The 20,155-nt window shown below is 43.7% G+C and overlaps 1 protein-coding gene across 3 annotated transcripts in view; it reads right to left on the bottom strand.

Moving 5' to 3' along the window:
- Positions 1 to 20,155, bottom strand: part of MAPK1 (mitogen-activated protein kinase 1) — an 82,636-nt gene that overhangs the window by 14,707 nt on the left and 47,774 nt on the right. For all 3 annotated transcript variants that reach the window (XM_047762732.1, XM_047762733.1, XM_047762730.1), the window contains exons 2-5: positions 11,177 to 11,359; positions 9,455 to 9,644; positions 1,115 to 1,231; positions 76 to 190 (exon numbers count right to left, since the gene is read on the bottom strand). In XM_047762732.1, the coding sequence (XP_047618688.1) occupies positions 76 to 190; positions 1,115 to 1,231; positions 9,455 to 9,644; positions 11,177 to 11,359 (605 nt within the window). The remainder of the gene's footprint in view (positions 1 to 75; positions 191 to 1,114; positions 1,232 to 9,454; positions 9,645 to 11,176; positions 11,360 to 20,155) is intronic.

Here is a 20,155-nt window from a genome sequence, read left to right as displayed (position 1 = left end):
CCCAATGCTTTCCTCCCTCATCAAAGATGAGAAAGTTCCTGCCCATCACAGGCTGAGCATGCTCAGAAAGCTTACCCAGAATGTGGTTCAGCTGGTCGAGATAATGCTTCCCTGGGAAGATGGGCCTGTTGGAGAGCATCTCTGCCAAGATGCAGCCGACAGACCAGATGTCGATGGACTTGGTGTAGCCCTGCAGCGGGAAAAAAGACAAGATGAGTGTGACTATGGCTCTCCATGACACGGGACCTTCCTGCACAGAGGCAAGGGGCCACTGAGGGTCAGCTTCTCCTTTGGCTTCGGAATTCAGTAATCAATGAAGACCGCATGGAGAGACAAATAATAATTTGGTTTTCTTTTAAGATGTTAAACCTTCCCCAAAAGACCAATGTGAACTTCCCCAACACTAACACAAACCAGGTGTGCCCCTTGACAGGACAGAAACACGGTCTCTAGACTATTCACGGCCCAAATGCATGACACAAAACTGAGGTATGTGCTAAAAAAGAGCTAGCCCGAATCCTTCAAGAACATCGAGGTCAAGAAAAGCTGAGGAACTACTGAAGGAGACTAAAGCAACAACACAGCATATAAACCAAACAGGGAGAAAAGCCACAGAGGTTATTATGATGACAGTGGATGTGAACAGTGCAGAGACACTGGTCAGCACTCACACTTCTGATCACCATGCGCAGTCACAATGGGGGATCCCCTCTTTCTCTGGGCTGGACAAGCATCTACAGGGCGTCCCTCCCTGAGGGCTGCCCAGCGATAGCAGCACCACCCCTCCCAGCTATGAGAACAGGACCGCAAAAGTGAAAGTTGCCCCCCGGCAAGACTTGGGGAGAGCTGACCAAGGGTGGGATGCAGTGACCGGAGAGGCGCACCCTCCAACCCTGTAACACAGCAGCACTATCCCAGCTGCAGTGGAAAGGCCACAACTCAGGGCCCAGAAGTTCTGTGCTGAACAGGAAACTGGGACAGCACCTTGGTCCTGGCCAGAGAGGCCAAGCCTCAGACCAGGTGGAAACTGGCTTACTGACAGGGAGGCTGACTGTAACTCACGTCCACAGTTCTTTTGCTTCCTGGTTTCTTTTTATGGAAACTTGGTCCTTACCTTGGAATTTAACATAATTTCTGGAGCCCTGTACCAACGTGTGGCTACATACTCCGTCAGGAACCCTGTGTGATCATGGTCTGGATCTGCAACACGGGCCAACCCAAAGTCACAGATCTAAAAGAGAAAAAAAGCAGGATACCTATTTAGAGATTCTAACCAACTCAGTATCAAAACATAAAACACAAAAAGACAAAAACAATAAATGATGATAAGTAATTGCTACCATTACCATGTGGCGGAATCTTTGTTGGAATTCTACAAACTCATTCTTTTTTATTAAAAAAAATTTTTTTTATTATAGTTGATTTACTCTACAAACTCGGGCTTAGATAATCCTCACAACAATCTGGAAGGCAGCTGCCACATATCAGACAAGAAGCGGCTGGAAAGGTCCTGAACAGAACGTGTTTTAAGAGGCATCTGCCATTATTATTTGCTTATCCCTCAGTGATCTTGCTTATGTCACTGGGCAGAAACTGTTCTGCCTCTAAGACAATACTCAACTTTTTTTTTTTTTTTTGGTCTTTTTGCCTTTTGTAGGGCCGCTCCTGCGGCATATGGAGGTTCCCAGGCCAGGGGTCCAACTGGAGCCGTAGCCACCAGCCTATGCCAGAGCCACAGCAACGCGGGATCCAAGCTGCATCTGCAACCTACACCACAGCTCATGGCAATGCTAGATCCTCAACCCATTGAGCAAGGCCAGGGATCGAACCCGCAACCTCATGGATCCTAGTCGGATTCGTTAACCACTGTGCCAAGACGGGAACTCCTTGACTAACTTTTTATTCGTAGTGTCCTATATATAGGGGGCTCTTACCACCAGGTGAATAAACACCTTATTTCAAATGTCTGTAAGAAGCACAACTGAGGTGGATTAACTGGCAGAGACTCTAGTACTGACCACTTTTCACAGTATCTGAAATATTGATAAATAATATCTTTTTTGGGGGGGTCTTATCTTTTTTTTTTTTTGGTCTTTTTGCCTTTTCCAGGGCCACTTCCCGCGCCATATGGAAGTTCCCAGGCTAGGGGTCCAATCGGAGCTGTAGTCTCCAGGCTACACCAGAGCCACAGCAATGCAGGATCTGAGCCGCGTCTGCAACCTACACCACAGCTCACGGCAACACCAGATCCTTAACCCACTGAGCAAGGGCACGGATCAAACCTGCAACCTCATGGTTCCTGGTCGGGTTTGTTAACCACTGTGCCACAACGGGAACTCCATTAGGTTTTTTGTCTTTTTAGGGTCGCACTCAGCATATGGAGGTTCCCAGGCTAGGGGTCTAATCGGAGCTACAGCTGCTAGCATACACCACAGCAATGCCAGATCCGAGCAGCGTCTGTGACCTACACCACAGCTCATGGCAACGCTGGATCCTCAATCCACTGAATGAGGCCAGGGATCGAACCCACAACCTCATGGTTCTGAGATAAGATTTGTTTTTCTACTGCACCACGATAGGAACTCCTGAACTACTGATAATATCTTAAAAATAAAAATCAGGGTATAGCACTACCAGGGCTAAAATCTCACACTAACACTTAATAATGTTAATAAAATCACACTGTTTTTAAGAGGCAATGTGAAGAAGGAAAAATAAACTAGAATTAGTAACACTCCTTCACTAGGGAAGACTGGTCCAACAACGCTGAATGCTGCAATACAGCTACTTCTATAAAATGAGAGCAAAGGAGTTCCTATTGTGGATCCCTGGCCTCGCTCAGTAGGTTAAGGATCTGGCATTGCCGTGAGCTATGGTGTAGGTCACAGACGTGATTCGTATCCTGCCTTGCTGTGGCTGTGGCTGGTAGCTGTAGCTCCAATTCAATCCCTACCCTGGGCACTTGCATATGCTGCGGGTGCAGCTCCAAAAAAAGGAGAGAGGAGTTCCCGTTGTGGCGCAGTGGTTAACGAATCCGACTAGGAACCATGAGGTTGTGAGTTCGATCCCTGCCCTTGCTCAGTGGGTTAACGATCTGGCGTTGCCGTAAGCTGTGGTATAGGTTGCATACGAGGCTCGGATCCCGCGTTGCTCTGGTGTAGGCTGGCAGCTACAGCTCCGATTCGACCCCTAGCCTGGGAACCTCCATATGCCGTGGGAGCGGCCCAAGAAATGGGAAAAAGACAAAAAGACAAAAAAAAAAAAAGGAGAGAGAGAAAGAGGGTTAAACGTGCAGGTGCTTTCTGTCTGGAAACCATCAGGTGGGGCCCTGTGGCCCGGGGGGCTGAGATGGCTGGGGAGGAATGTAGCACCGGTGGGTGGACAGGGCTCCAAGGTGGGGAGGCGGCGGCAGCCTACCCAGGGACTGGGGTCTGAGCAGAGTGAGCACAGGATCTAGGGGCTACACTACACAATTCAGTGATTTCAATGGAGGTTGCAAAGTGTGGACTTTTCTAATTTTATTATCCCTCTGCATTTATTAGCTGGCATTTATTTTAAGGAAGAGGCACCATGCATCAACTGGGACTATTTGTTTACCCTGATGCACAGATCCTACTATAAAGATAGAAAAGTATTTGATCCTTTCCCTTTAGTTACCAATTATCAGAGTCATGAGCTGGTGTAAGAGGGATTATTTGTATCCTCCACATCTAGTACAGGGCATAGAACCAGCAGGGTCTCAAAAATGATTGGTTACAACTTAAACAATAAAGAGGGAGATATAGCATTTAGACCTCTAAAAGATTTCACAACTCCATTCACAGTCTTGAATGGAAAAGCTCATGAGTTTTTTTTTTTTGGCCACTCCAAGGCATATGGAGTTCCTGGGCCAGCGATCAGATCTGAGCCACAGTTGCAACCTATGCTGTGGCTGCAGCAATGCCAGATCCCATTGTGCTGGACTGGGGATCAAAGCTTGTGTCGATCCCACTGCGGCAAAGTGTGAACTCCTGATTTTTTTTTTTTTTTTTTTAAGTTCTCGTAACACTGTAACACCAAAAGCTACTATATGCAATTAACAAAAAACCTGCCAAGGCAAAATAAAAAAGCAATAAAATTCATTACAATTTCATACAAAGGACAGCAGACAACTAGGATATGGTACAAGAAATTAAAACAACCTAGAGCACTCCTACCTGGCTACTTTCTGGGTTAAGTAAATTCAAATTCTGATAAGACAAAAGAGACCCCAAGGACACAGGGCTCCTTCCCAGGCACAGCCAGAACCACATGTGCTGTGATCCTAGCACAGTGGGGCTCCTAATGGGACTGCTATGGGCTCCTCCTTGCAAACAGCGAGGACAAGAGCTACTGAAGACCACACTCACCTAGCAGTTTCACTAAAAATATGCTAGCGGACTCTCCAAATGGGGCCTCTAGTCCTTGTTTTTCTGTGGGTCCTGAGAAATAAAGAGGAAGTCTACAAGGAGAGTGTCCCAGGAGCCCTGAGAGGCCAGTGTCTGCTGGGTCTCAGGGCTTCAGATAACAAAGCAGTTTCTAGAAGCCAAAATGAAAGCATACTGCTGTGGGCCTTATTGGTTCAAGGTCTAAGATGCTCAGAAGAGCGGATATCCTGAGGGCTCAGGAGTAGGAAGTGCTTCAGGAACGCAGAGGCTAATGGAGAAAGGAAGTGACACAACTGCCAAGGACTTCAATAACAAAATGTAAGGCCACAGGTTACAAAGGTTCTAGGCACAGCAGGATGGTGACCTCAAGGTCTGAGGCTGTTGGGTGACTCCAGAGCTCCCCTTCCCCTGCGCGCGCCCTCTGCTCTCATGTGGGCACCTGCCCTGCTTGTAAGACACACTCGCCACAGCAAGTCCATGACTTGGCCACACACCACACTCATCTCTACCATGAGATTCTCTTCTGAATATTCATGCCTGTGTGGATGATGCACACCCCATATGGACATTTTAAACGTGGGTGAACTGTGCTGCTGCAAATATCTAAAACATCCTATTGTGTTTCTGAGTGTGTGTTAAATTGGGTTTTGAAAACAATGCCTGGATTGTGCAGATGGCCAACACACATATATCAGTGTGGGTGTGCATCTGAGTGAACAAAAGGGCCCTAGGTAAAGACAAGTCCACAGTGAGAAGACAACATAGTCTAGTCCTGTTTTTCTTCTTAAGGACAAGCATTTTCAAGTAAAAGTAAGAGTCAACTTTCCCCAGATATATTACACACTTAAACTACTCATTAAGAATGTCTCTCCAGGAGTTCCCGTCGTGGCGCAGTGGTTAATGAATCTGACTAGGAACCATGAGGTTGCGGGTTCGATCCCTGCCCTTGCTCAGTGGGTTAACGATCTGGCATTGCCGTGAGCTCTAGTGTAGGTCGCAGATGCGGCTCGGATCCTGCGTTGCTGTGGCTCTGGCGTAGGCTGGCAGCTACAGCTCCGATTCGACCCCTAGCCTGGGAACCTCCATATGCCTCGGGAGCGGCTCAAGAAATGGCAAAAAGACAAAAAAAAAAAAAAGAATGCCTCTCCAAAAACAAACAAAAGCAATCTCCCATAACAGGATGGCCACAGCAAGAAATAAAGAAAAAGGAAAAGCAGTAGGAGACATGAAAAGTATTCTCTGTAACTTTTCAAGAAAATCACTAAGACATTCCTGTGCTGGCCTGGCTTGCTCTTGCACAGACTCCAGGGAAGGGACCTGGCTATGCCCCATGACTCATGCAGAAGGCCCCTGAGAGGTGACAAGGTCCAATCCAACCGTATCTGATGCAGGATACCATCTTCACAACTGTTCACATGATGTCTGCTGCCCAAGAACAGTGGATCAGCTGACCCTGATGACAGGACCCACTGCCATTGATTCATTCATTCATTCATTTATTTTCTCTTCTGGGCTGCACCTGCTGTATATGGAAGTTCCCAGGCCATGGATTAAATCTGAACCACATCTGCGGTAGTGCTGAATCCTCAGCCCACAGTGCTGGGCAGGAGATCAAACTGGAAACGCCCCAGAGATGAGCTAGATCATTAACCCAGTGTACCACAACAGGAACTCTTACACTGCCTTTCAGATAGTTCCAGATGGTTCTCCACAACGGATACATCGGTGACTCCCCACTACCCACTTGAAGTTGCAGCCACACAGAGCGGGCCTCCATATTTGTGCACTCATCTCTTGCTTATTTCTGCCGCTTCTCCTCCCTACAAAATTCTGTGTCCAACTGAGCCACTCACCCAGTGAAAGTCTGACACATTGAGAGGGACATCATGACCCCACCTTCTTTCTTTTTTGTCTTTTTAGGGCCACACCCGAGGCATATGAAGGTTCCCAGGTTAGGGGTCAAATCAGAGCTACAGCTGCCAGCCTACTCCACAGCCACAGCAACACTGGATCCAAGCTGCACCTACGAGCTACACCACAGCTCACGGCAACGCCAGATCCTTAACCCAAGGAGTGAGGCCGGGGATCGAACCTACGTCCCCATGGATCCTAGTAAAGATTCATTTCCCCCGAGCCATGATGGGAACTCCCCCCACCTTCTCTCTGATGCCTCATGGCCCGGCCAAAACCAGCTCACCCTTCTCCTTTGTGTTTATACACCTTTCCTTTTGGAACCCCAGCTACAGTGGGTTAAACAGTAAACAGTACAGTGGGATAAACAGTACTACAATCTACTGTTTATCAAGCTACTGAGCTGATAGAAGTTTTCAGATTTCATGACCTGTGGAAGTTCCCAGGCCAATGACTGAATCCAGGCCATAGCTGCAGCAATACCAGTTCCTTTAACCCACTGCGCCAGGCTAGGGATCAAACCTGTGCCACCACAGTGACCCAATCCACTGTAGTCAGAGTCTTAACCCATTGAGCCATGGTGGAAACTCCAATACATACTTTTCAAACCACCTCATTGAGATATAATTTCCATAGCATACAATTCACCCATTTAAAGCGTACAATTCAGTCGTTTTTGGCATTCTAATCACAGGGCTATAAATCACCACTATCTAGTTTTAGAACATTTTTATCACCTTGGGCCCATTAGCAGTCTCTCCCCACCTCCCAATCCCACCAGTGGTTCCACAGCAACCATTAATCTACCTTCTAACTCTAGACTCAAATATTCTACACTGTGCAGTGTTTTATGACCAGCCTCTCTCACACAGTAACATCTGCAAGACTCATCTGTGTTATCAGCATGCATCATTGCTTCATTTCTCTGTGCAGACCCACCACATTTGATTTAACCATCATCTACTGGACATCAGGACTATTTCCACCTTTGGGTTCTTATGCTACTATAAGTATCTGTGTACTAGCCTGCATGTGGATGCCTATTTTCACTCCACTTAGGTATACACCGAGGAGTGAGACTCTTGCCAACATCTATCATCTGACATTTTGATTATATCATTCTAGTGTGTATGACACGGAATCTCACTGTGGGTATGATCTGCATTTCCCCACTGACTAATGCTGTCAAGTATCTTTTCATGTACATATTGGTCATTTGTATATCTTCTTTAGGTCCTTGGTCTTTTCAGATCCTTTGCTAGCTTTTAAATCGGGCTATTTATCTTTTAGTCGTTGAGTTGTAAGAGTTTTTCATATACTTTAGATATAAAGTCTCTTATCAGATATATGACTTATAAATATTTCCTCTTATTCTGTGGGTTATCTTTTCACTTCCTTTACGGTTTAGTTTGTAGCGCAAGTTTCTAATCTTGATGAAATCCATTTTAAAATTTTTACTTATTGGCCATGCCTGTGGCATATGGAAGTTCCTAGATCAGGGAATGAACCCCAGCCACAGCAGTGGCCCAAGCTGCTGCAGTGACAATACCAGATCCTTAACCTGCTGCACTGCAAGAGAACTCCTGACGTCCACCTTTTTTTTTTTTTTTTGTCTTTTTGCCATTTCTTGGGACGCTCCCACGGCATATGGAGGTTCCCAGGCTAGGGGTCGAATCAGAGCTGTAGCCACTGGCCTATGCCAGAGCCACAGCAACGCAGGATCCGAGCCACGTCTGCAACCTACACCACAGCTCACGGCAATGCCGGATCCTTAACCCTCTGAACAAGGCCAGGGATCAAACCCGCAACCTCATGGTTCCTAGTCAGATTCTTTAACCACTGAGCCACGACGAGAACTCCCTGACATCCACTTTTTAAAAAAACAATGTTGTTGTTTGTGTTTTGGTGTCATGTCTAAGAACTTGGCCTAATACAAGACTGTAAAAATTTACTCCCATGTTTTTTAAAGTGTATTTTAGTTTTCGCCCTTCAGTTTAGGTCTCTGATTGTGGCATTTTGAGTTAATTTTTGTAGGGCCAGGAGGTGCCCAGCCCCATTTTTTCGCATGTGGTTATCCAGCTGTCCCAGCACCATTTGGTGAAAAGACTATTCTTTCCTTAGTAATGTTCTTGGTGCTCTTCTCAAAAATTTGTTAATTGAAAAAAAAAAAAAAAAGCCTCTGTTGTGGTGCAGCAGAAACGAATCTGACAGTATCGGTGAGGGTGTAGGTTCAAACCCTGGCTTCGATCAGTGGGTTGGGGATCTGGTGTTGCTGTGAGTTGTAGTGTAGGTCGCAGACACAGCTTGGATCACGCATTGCTGTGGCTGTGGAGTAGGCCAGCAGCTGTAGCTCCAATCTGACCCTTTAGCCTGGGCACTTCCACATGTCGTGGGTTTGGCCCTTAAAAAAAAAAAGTCAGTTAATCACAGAAGTTCCAACTGTGGTGCAACAGGATCAGTAGCATCTTGGGAGAGCTGGGACACAGGTTCAATCCCTGGCCCAGCACAGTGGGTTAAGGATCTGTTGCTGCTGCAGCTTTGGCTTACGTCATAACTAAGGCTTGGATCTGATCCCTGGCCGGGAAGCTCCATATGCCACAGGGTGGCCAAAAAAAAAAAAAAAAAAGTCAGTTACTCATAAACATATGGGTTTATTTACTGACTCGGAGTTCTATTCCAGTGATCTATATGCCTACTCTTGATTGCCACAGCTTGGTAGTAAGTTCTGAAATCAGAAAGTGTGAGTCCTATAACTCTGCCCTTTCATAAAATTGTCTTAGCTATTCTGGGTCTCTTGAATTTCTATTGCACTTCAGGATCAGCCTGTCCATTTTTGCAAAAGAAGCCACCTGGGGCTTTGATAGGGATTCCATTACATCAGTAGATCAAATTTGAAAACACTGCCATATTAACAATATTAAGTCTTCCAATCCATGAACATGGAATGTCATTTCATTTATCTAGGTCCTCTTAAATTCAAGTGCATTTTTATTAGAATGAATCTACATTCTTTCATGATATCTGTGGCCCTGAAAAGAAAAATAAAATAAAAAATTACATATATATAAATAAACATTCTCCAGCAAAACGAGTTTTGTCCAATAAATACCACCCTAAGAGTAAATAAGCTGGCTGACCTTGAGATCGCAGGTGGTGTTGAGCAGCAGGTTGGAAGGTTTGAGGTCACGGTGCAGTACGTTAGCTGAATGGATATATTTTAACCCTCTGAGGATCTGGTAAAGAAAATAGCAGATATGGTCGTTGCTGAGGTGCTGCGTCTTCAAGAGCTTGTAGAGATCTGTTTCCATGAGGTCCTGTACTATGTATCTGTTTGGAAAGATTAAGGTAACACAACCAAAAGAGCTAGTTACACTTAGCAAAGCACTGAAAACAGAAGGAATCCAAATGGTCCATTATTACATCATGAGGCCCAGAAGGGAAATGAGAAACTGATGGAAACTGAGTAGAGCTTAATGGAAGGAGTCCTGAGTAGCTGCTTCCTCCTGAGGTTCTGTGAAGTCTTCCTGCATTTCTTTTATTCATTTCTCTGTAAATACTATACATCTCCTAGAGATTCATGCTAGATGAGACACAGTATGGGATTTGAAGAAACATGACTTAAAAACTAGTCATCTAAAAGAGACCTGATTTTCAAGGCAAAAGGTAAAGCAGGACAACAGGCGGCAGAAGGAGGCATTTCACTTAAAATATCACAACTTAGTAACAGAACTGTTTAAAAATGGAAAGACTGCCTAGAGACAGCGCACTGCCTCTCCCTGGAGGGGCGGACTGCACAGTGCGCAAGCTGGCAGTAATGCTGCACTGGCCAGAACCCTTTCTCCTGGCAGATCCTCCTCAGCACACTTAACACCTTTTTTTTTTTTTTTTTGGTCTTTTTGCCTTTTCTCTTGCCGCTCCCGTGGCATAGGGAGGTTCCCTTGCTGGGGGTCTAATCAGAGCTGGTGCTGCTAGCCTACGCCAGAGCCACAGCAATGCGGGATTCGAGCCGCATCTGCGACCCACACCACAGCTCACGGCAACACCAGATCCTTAACCCACTGAACCTCATGGTTCCTAGTCGGATTCGTTAACCACTGTGCCACGACGGGAACTCCGAGCACACTTAACACTTCTATCTTTCACATGCAGTCCTTACTCAGAAAGTATCCTCTGGACCTCCTGAGTCCAGATTTCTAAACGTTTGTCACAATTAATGACAACTTCAGACCTGAGATAGCCTTGAAGATCATGATGGCTGTACCTCAGTTTTAACGTGAGAAAACTGGACCCAGAAGTAAAAATGACACTGAGATCAGGACAATCTCGACCTGACCAGGTGCTATACAGGGCCTCTTCTTTTAGTCTACTGCTCTTTCACCACAACAAACCATACCTTGAAAAGAAATATCATGACTGGAAAAGGTGTTAACCAACTTTTTCCATTAACTACACTTAGAGGAAATCTTTACTGAAACTGAGAAAATATAGAATAAACAGCAAAAAATATGCTAAAAACAGTTACTGACTACTAATAAAATGAATCAGAGAAAAAAAGTAAATGATGTGGGAGTTATCTTGTGGTTCAGAGGGCTAAGGACCCAGCTTTGTCACTGCTGCAACTTGGATTGCTGCTTGGCACGGGTTTGATCCCTGACCCAGGAACTTCCACATGCTGTGGAAGAAGCAAGAAAAAAAAAAAAGTAAATGATGCAAGTGTTATAGTAAGTGGTAAGCAGAGTAGAGTTTCCCCTTAAACATGTTTGACTACTTTTCTTCCACCATGATAAGTGGAAGACACATCAAGTCACATTACTCAACCAGGTGATGGAGCAGTGGAGTCCACAGCCTGAAAAGGATACACATCTTTCATCTGCTCGATGGTTGGTGCTCGAATGATATCATTGATTCCAATGATGTTCTCATGTCTGAAGCGCAGTAAGATTTTTATCTCCCTCAGGGTTCTCTGGCAGTAGGTCTGATGCTCAAATGGACTGATTTTCTTGATAGCTACTCGAACTTTGTTGACATTATCATAAGCAGAGCTGAAAAAGAGGGGAGATGGCATTAAAAACAGTTCTCAGAACACCCTGGCAGAAAGAACGCAAAGTGAAGTATTCTGTTCAGAACTCTGGGCAAATACTTGTTTCACATGCATGAAGGCAGAATGCATATCACCCACAAAGAGGCCCTAAGAGGGGGAGGACATAGCAGGATGCCACAGTACACACTGTGTATCTCAGAACCACCAGAGGGCCTGGCCCTGGAAACTGTATGGACACCAAATTTCTTTCTTTCTTTGGCCATACCTGCAGCATGCGCAAGTTGCTGGGCCAGGGACTGAACCTGCCACAGCTGTGACCAGAGCCACTGCAGTGACAACAACAGATCCTTAACCCACTGAGCCACCTGGTAACTCCTGGTTGCCCATTTTCAAAACTCCAGGAATATGGGTGGATCCCCCCTCCATTTTTCCCACTGTTTTTAACAGCAACTGCATTCCGGTGAGAGGAATCATTTCTGCCTCCATAACAGCTTCCTACTACTGTATCAGATTCCACTGACTCAGCAGAAATATTCCAATGACCATCAACTACATCCTCACCCCTAACAAAAATGGACCCAAGAGGGCAACAGGGATCTACTGCAATAGCACAGGGAATTATAGCCATTATCTTGGAAAACTTTTAACAGAGTATATAACCTATAAAAATACTAAATCAGGAGTTCCCATCGTGGCTCAGTGGAAATGAATCTGACTAGTATCCATGAGAACCCAGGTTCGATCCTGGCCTCTCTCAGTGGATTAAGGATCCAGCATTGACGTGAGTATGGTGTAGGTGTAGGTCACAGACACAGCCTGGATCTGGCATTGCTATGGCTGTTGCACAGGCCAGCGACCCCTTGCCCGGAAACCTCCATATGCCATGGGTTCAACCCTAAAAAGACGTAGACAAACACCCCCTGCCCCATCATTATTCTGTACACCAAAAACTAAGTACTATTTAGTCAACTATATTTTAATGAAAAGGGGGATTGTTCCCTGCGGGCACAGTAGGGTTAAGGATCTGGCATGGTCACTACTGTGGCTCAGGTTTTGTTTTTGTTTTTTGTTTTTTTGTCTTTTTGCCTTTTCTAGGGCTGCTCCCATGGCATATGGAGGTTCCCAGGCTAGGGGTCTAATCGGAGCGGTAGCTACCAGCCTACACCAGAGCCACAGCAACACAGGATCCGAGCCACGTCTGCAACCTATACCACAGCTCACGGCAACGCCAGATCCTTAACCCACTGAGCAAAGCCAGGGATCGAACCTGAAACCTCATGGTTCCTAGTCGGACTCGTTAACCACTGCACCACGACAGAAACTCCCTGTGGCGCAGGTTTGATCCCTGACCCCAGAACTTCCACATGCCGTGAGCGAGGCCACCCTCTCCAAAAAGAAAGGGGACCCAAGAGGACATATTGATTGCTTACAGCAATTTTGTCTTACCTGCAAAATGATGTTGTCTTACCAACCCCCACCCCCAGAAATTTTATCAAGATGTCTATGTGGTCTTTAACAAAACCTAGAAAGTATTGCTCAAAAAATACCTTCATATTGGGGAGTTCCCATCGTTGCTCAGCAGTAACAAACCCAACTAGTATCCATAAGGACACAGGTTTGATCCCTGGCCTCATTCAGCGGGTTGAGGATTTGGCACTGCCGCGAGTTGTAATGTAGGTTGCAGACACAGCTCGGATCCCTCATTGCTGTGGCTGTGGTGTACACTGGTTCGACCCCTAGCCTGGGAACCTCCGTACGACATGAGCGTGGCCCTAAAAAGATTAAAAAAACAAAAACAAAAACACCTTCATAACTATAACATAGGGCTTAGTTCTCTCCCAAGTTGTCCTGAAGTTCTGACTTAATAGAATTTCAAGCAGAAGCAATAACTTCAATTTTATAATGAATTTGTATCATGAACAGTACTACTATCTTTATGATCAATATTCTACAAATCTTTTCTGTAAGAGCTTTTAATATTAACAAATATCAACATCTGGTTCATCAATCAAAGCAATGCAACACAGACAGGCAGTAACATAATACTTCTGGCTTCCTCAGGGTGCTAAAAATGGAAATAAATAAGTTTATTCTCAAGTTTGTGCTTTTAGAATACTTATCAATCTACTTATTCTGATAATTACTAATGTATCTGTCTATCATAAAACCATGCCATATGAGAGACCTTGCCTAACTCAGCTTTAATTCTCACAACACCATTAATAATCTGCACTCAATACTCTGAAATGAAGTCTATTTCCTTAAATAAAAGAATCACTACTCAAATCTTATTTTGCTTTGGTTTGCTACACGAAAGCCTAAATCACTGATTTTTAGGTAGACAGGCAAAGGTATATGTCGTTCAAGCAAGCTTATTCAATATAGGGAATATTTATTTCTAAGTATTTATGTATTTTTTATTTTTTTGTCTTTATTGTCCTTTTAGGGCCGTACCCTGCAGCATATGGAGGTTCCCAGGCTACGAGCCTATGCCAGAGCCACAGCAACACCAGAGCCAAGCCACATCTGCGACCTATACCACAGCTCACAGCAACGCTGGATCCTTAACCCACTGAGCGAGGCCAGGGATCGAACCTGAAACCTCATGGTTCCTAGTCGGATTCCTTTCTGCTGCACCACGAAGGGAACTCCTATATATTTAAAAAAAAATTTTTTTTTTCTTTTCAGGGCTGCATCCACAGCATATGGAAGTGCCCAGGACAGGGGTCAAATTGGAGCTGCAAATGCCAGCCTATGCCATTGCAACACTGGGTCTGAGCCACATACACCACAGCCTGTGGCAATGCTGGATTCTTAACCCACTGAGCAGAGGCCAGGGATCAAACTTGCATTCTCATGAACACTATGTCAGATTCTTAACCTGCTGAGCCACAACGGAAACTCCTATACTTATGCATATTACTAAAGTAAAAAATTTTGATAATTCAAATTATAAAAATTGAACAAAAGAGAACATAGGTTCAACTAGTTCTAAAACACTGGTTAAATTCAACTTCAATTTACTGAAGCATGATGGCTGAACATTCCATAAATTGCCTTTGAGAACAAGACTGCTGAGGGGAGGGGCTCCTGCAGAGTGTTCCCCTCCAACTGCATGGACACTCTGTGATGAGAGAAATAACCACTGACTCCTTTCAAGTGAGAAGGCACGAGAGGAGACTCACTGATTCCCACATGCAGAGAAGGGGTGATCTTAGAGTTTTTGGTCTGTCGCTGTGTATTCTCTCTCCATTTTGCCGCCTGTTTAGTTTACACAATCTGCCACATAACTGATCACAAAGCATTTATATGTTTCCACAACAGCACTATTTGTTCATTTCTCCTTGGATATCTTGATTTTGTTTTTTATATATTGTATAGTTGTGATATTCGGCAAATATGTTTTATTGGTGTATCTTCACCATGGACTTTTCAGTGTCTCAGTTTTTATTTTAAAATCACTGTGGCATTACCACCTTTTTTCTTTCCTTTAAGAATTTAATCTCTGCTCACATCCTGGAGTTCTCCCTGCACCCACCGCCTCGCTACCGCTTTTGCTTGAAATGTGTCTCTTGCAAACCACTTATGATTGCAGTTTGGTATCTTAATCCAATCTGTGACTATACAGTTTTTGGATGAGTTAATTTTAAATATTCATTTTTCTTTTAACTGATGAAACTTTTCTTTTCAAAAACAAAATTCAAGGTTAAATAAACTGCTCACAGTTAAGAAAATAAAGAGCTTCCTAACTCATCCCTATAAGGTAATAACCTCTAGAAATAAGTAAATAAAAATTGGTGATAATGAAAAACAACTAAAAGCAAAACTAAAGAACAATCTCTTTTACAAGAGATTGAAAATCAACAGAAAAGAGTAAGTAGAGAGTTTCCTTCATGGCTCACCAGTTAATGAACCTGACTAGGATTCATGAGGATGTGGGTTTGATCCTTGGCCTCCCTCAGTGGGTTAAGGATTTGGTGTTGCCGTGAGCTGTGGTGTAGGTCAGAAGATACAGGTTGTAGGTTGATTAGACCCCTAGCCTGAGAACTTCCATATACCATGGGTGCCACCCTAAAAAGCAAAAAACAACCACAAAAAAGAGTAAGTATAATTTAACAACACATTAAAATAACAAGTCCATTATGTCCAAGTAATATTTAATCTCAGGAATTCAAGAATGGCTCAATTTAAAAACATTAAAATAAGAGAATGTGGATTAGTTGATTAGACATTTCTCCAGAGAAGAAACACAAATGGCCAACAAGCATATGACAAGTTGCTCAAAATCACTCATCATTAGAGAAATGTAAATCAAACCCACAAGACAATTCTTCATACCCATCTGGTTTGCCACTATCAAAAAATAAAAAATTAACAACTGTTGCAGAGGATGTGGAGAAACTGGAAAATTTGTGCACTGCTGGGAATATAAAGTAGTGGAGAGACTATGGAAAACAGTATGGAAGTTCTCCCAAAAATCAAACATAGAATTATCATATATGATCCAGTAATTCCATTTCTGCATATAAACCTAAAAGAATTCGAAATAAGATCTCAGAGAACTCAGAAAAAAACCCAGACACCTATGGTCAATTAATCTTAGACAAAGGAGGCAAGAATATAAAATGGGAAAAAGTCTCTTCAGGAAATGGTTCTGGGAAAACCGGACAGTTGCATGGAAATCAATCAAATTGGAACACACCCTCACACCATGCACAAAAATAAACTCAAAATAGCTTAAAGACTTAATGATAAGCTTTTACACAGCCAAGGAAACCATAAAAAAAAAAAAAAGACAACCTATGGAATAGGAGAAAACAGTTCCAAACAATGCAACTGACAAGGGCTTACTCTTTAAAATATACAAGCAACTTATACAACTCAACAGCAAAAAAAGCCAACAACCCAACTGAAAAACAGGCAAAAGACCTATATAGACATTTCTCCAAAGTAGATATATTGATGGCCAAAAAGCACATGAAAAAATGCTCAACATCACTGATTATTAGAGAAATGAAAATCAAAACTGCTATGAGATACCACCTCACACCAGTCAGAATGGCCATCAGTAATAAGGTCACTAATAACAAGTGCTAGAGAGGCTGTGGAAAAAAGGGAACCCTCCTGCACTGTTGGTGGGAATGTACATTGGTACAACCACTATGGAAAACGGTATGGAGATACCTTAGAAATCTATACATAGAACTACCATATGACCCAGCAATCCCACTCTTGGGCATACATCCAGACAAAGCTTTCCTTGAAAAACACGCATGCACCTCTGTGTTCACTGCAGCACTATTCACAACAGTCAAGACATGGAAACAACCCAAATGTCCACTGACAGAGGAATGGATTAAGAAGATATGGTATATATACACAATGGAATACTACTCAGCCATAAAAAAGAATAAAATAATGCCATTTGCAGCAACATGGATGGAACTAGAGACTCTCATACTAAGTGAAGTAAGTCAGAGAGATAAAGACAAATACCGTATGATATCACTTGTATCTGGAATCTAATATATGCACAAATGAACCTTTCCACAGAAAAGAAACTCATGGACTTAGAAAACAGACTTGTGGTTGCCAAGGAGAAGGGGGAGGGAGTGGGATGGACTAGAAATCTGGGGTTAATAGATGCAAACTATTGCATTGGAGTGGATAAACAATGAGATCCTGCTGCATCTAGTCACATGCAATGGCGCAAGATGGAGAATACTGTGAGAAAAAGAATGTGTATATATGTGTGTGTGTGAGACTGGGTTACTTTGCTGTACAGTAGAAAACTAACGGAATACTAACCCAACTATAACAGAAAAAATAAAAATCATTATAAAAAAATAAGACCTCAAAGAGATACTGGCACATCCATGTTCACCACATTATTCATGATATCCAAATAGAAGCAACCAGAGTGTCTACTGATGGAGAAATGGATAACAAAAATGTGGTCTTAAGCACACCCAGAAACTGTATTCAGATTCGAATCTCCTGTATTCAGGAGAAATTCTCCTGCATTCTACAACATACATGAACCTTGAGACTAGTCATTGTGTTAAATGAAATAAGCCAGTCACAAAAGACTGTATGATTCCACTCAAATGTGGTATATAAAGCTGTCAATCTCACAGGCTCAGAAAGAAGAATGGTGGTTACCAAGCACTGGAGGGAAGAAAATGAGATGGTCCTCAAGGGTACAGTTTGTTTTGCAAGGTAAAAAAGCTCTGTAGATCTTTTGCACATACTGTGAACATATTTAGTACTATTTAACTATGTACTTAAAAATAGTTAAAATTTTGGAGTTCCCGTTGTGGCGCAGTGGTTAACAAATTCGACTAGGAACCATGAGGTTGTGGGTTTGATCTCTGGCCTTGCTCAGTGCGTTAAAGATCCGGCGTTGCTGTGAGCTGTGGTATAGGTTGCAGATGCGGCTTGGATCCCATGTTGCTGTGACTGTGGTGTAGGCCCGTGGCTACAGCTCCGATTGGACCCCTAGCCTGGGAAACTTCAAATGCCGCAGAAGCGGCCCTAGAAATGACAAAAAAAAAAGTTAAAATTTTAATTTAACATTTTTTTAACAATTAAAACAATTTATTTATTTATTTTTGTCTTTTGTCCTTTTTTTTTTTTTTTTGGTCTTTTTTGCTATTTCTTGGGCTGTTCCCGCGGCACATGGAGGTTCCCAGGCTAGGGGTCGAATCGGAGCTGTAGCCCCTGGCCTACGCCAGAGCCACAGCAACGCCGGATCCGAGCCGCGTCTGCAACCTACACCACAGCTCATGGCAATGCCGGATCGTTAACCCACTGAGCAAGGGCAGGGACCGAACCCACGACCTCATGGTTCCTAGTCAGATTCATTAACCACTGTGCCATGACGGGAACTCCTCTTTTGTCCTTTTAGGGCTGCATCCACTGGATATGGAGGTTCCCAGGCTATGGGTCTAATCAGAGCTGTAGCTGCCGGCCTACGCCACAGCCACAGCAACGCCAGACCCAAGCCACATCTGTGACCTACACCACAGCTCACGGCAACGCTGGATCCTTAACCCACTGAGTGAGGGAGGCCAGGGATCAAACATGCAACCTCATGGTTCCTAGTCGGATTTGTTTCCGTTGCACCACGATGGGAACTCCTACAATTAAATTTTTAAAAAATTTTAAGGGGGAGAGAAAAGACATATTAATGAAAAAGTAGATGTCAAAAAAAGAATGAAGCATTCAATTACCATCACATCAAAAAGAATAAAATACCTAGGAATAAACTTACCTAAAGAGACAAAAGACTTGTACTCTGAAAACAGTATGGTACTGGCCCATAACCTGTACTCTGAAAACTACAAGTCCCTGATAGAAGAAATCAAAGATGACACAAACAGATGTAAAGATATACCATGCTCTTAGACTGAGAAAAGTCAATATTGTCAAAATGACGACACTACCCAAGGCAATCTACAGATTGAATACAATCCATATCAAGATAGCCAATGATACTCTTCACAGAACTAGAGCAAAATATTTTAAAATTTGTATTCAAACTCAAAAGACCCTGAATAGCCAATGCAATCTTGAAAAAGAAAAACCAAACTGGAGGAATCGAACTTCCTGATTTCAGACTATACTACAAAGCTAGAGTAATCAAAACAGTGTGGGAGTTCCTGTTGTGTCTCAGCAGGTAAAGAACCTGACATAGTCTCTGAGAAGATGCAGGTTCAATCCCAGGCCTCGTTTAGTGGGTTAAAGATTCAGCATTGCCGCAAGCTGCAGTGTAGGTCACAGATATGGCTTGGATCCGGTGTTGTCACGGCTGTGGCATAGGCTGCAGCTCCAATTCAACCCCTGACCCGGGCAAATTCCATATGCCAAAAGTATGGCTGTATAAAGGAAAAGAAAAAAACAAAAAATAAAACAAAAAAAACCCAGTATGGTACTGGCCCAAAACCAGAAATTACAGATCAATGCAACAGGATAGAAAGGCCAGAAATAGGAGTTTCCGTTGTGGCACAGTGGAAACAAATCTGACTAGGAACCATGAGGTTGCAGGTTCAATCCCTGGCCTCGCTCAGTGGGTTAAGGATCCAGCGTTGCCATGAGCTACAGTGTAGGTCACAGACGCAGCTCAGATCCTGCATTGCTGTGGCTCTGGCATAGGCCGGCAGCTGTAACTCCGATTTGACCCCTAGCCTGGGAACCTCCATATACCACGGGTGCAGCCCTAAAAAGACAAAAGACAAAAAAAAAAAACTAAAACAGGGAGTTCCCGTCGTGGCACAGTGGTTAACGAATCCGACTAGGAACCATGAGGTTGCGGGTTCGGTCCCTGCCCTTGCTCAGTGGGTTAACGATCCGGCATTGCCGTGAGCTGTGGTGTAGGTTGCAGACGTGGCTCGGATCCCGCGTTGCTGTGGCTCTGGTGTAGGCCAGTGGCTACAGCTCTGATTCAACCCCTAGCCTGGGAACCTCCATATGCCGCAGGAGCGGCCCAAAGAAATAGGAAAAAAAAAAAAAAAAACTAAAACAAACAAAAAACACAAAACAAAGTCCAGAAATAAATCCAAGTACCTATGGTCAGCTAACCTACGACAAAGGAGGCAAGAACATACAATGGAAGAAAGTCTCTTCAGTAAGTGGTGCTGGGAAAACTGGACAGGTAAGTGTAAAAGAATGAAATTACAACATTCTCCAACACCATACACAAAATAAACTCGAAATGGATTAAAGATCTAAACATAAGGCTAGATACCATAAAACTCCTAGAGGAAAACACAGGCAGAATACTCTTTGTCATAAATTG

This window comes from Phacochoerus africanus, chromosome 15, assembly GCF_016906955.1.
Source record: "Phacochoerus africanus isolate WHEZ1 chromosome 15, ROS_Pafr_v1, whole genome shotgun sequence".
Taxonomy (NCBI): Eukaryota; Metazoa; Chordata; class Mammalia; order Artiodactyla; family Suidae; genus Phacochoerus; species Phacochoerus africanus.
Note: the sequence above shows the minus strand (reverse complement) of the source record. Positions and strands in the feature narration are given on the sequence as shown.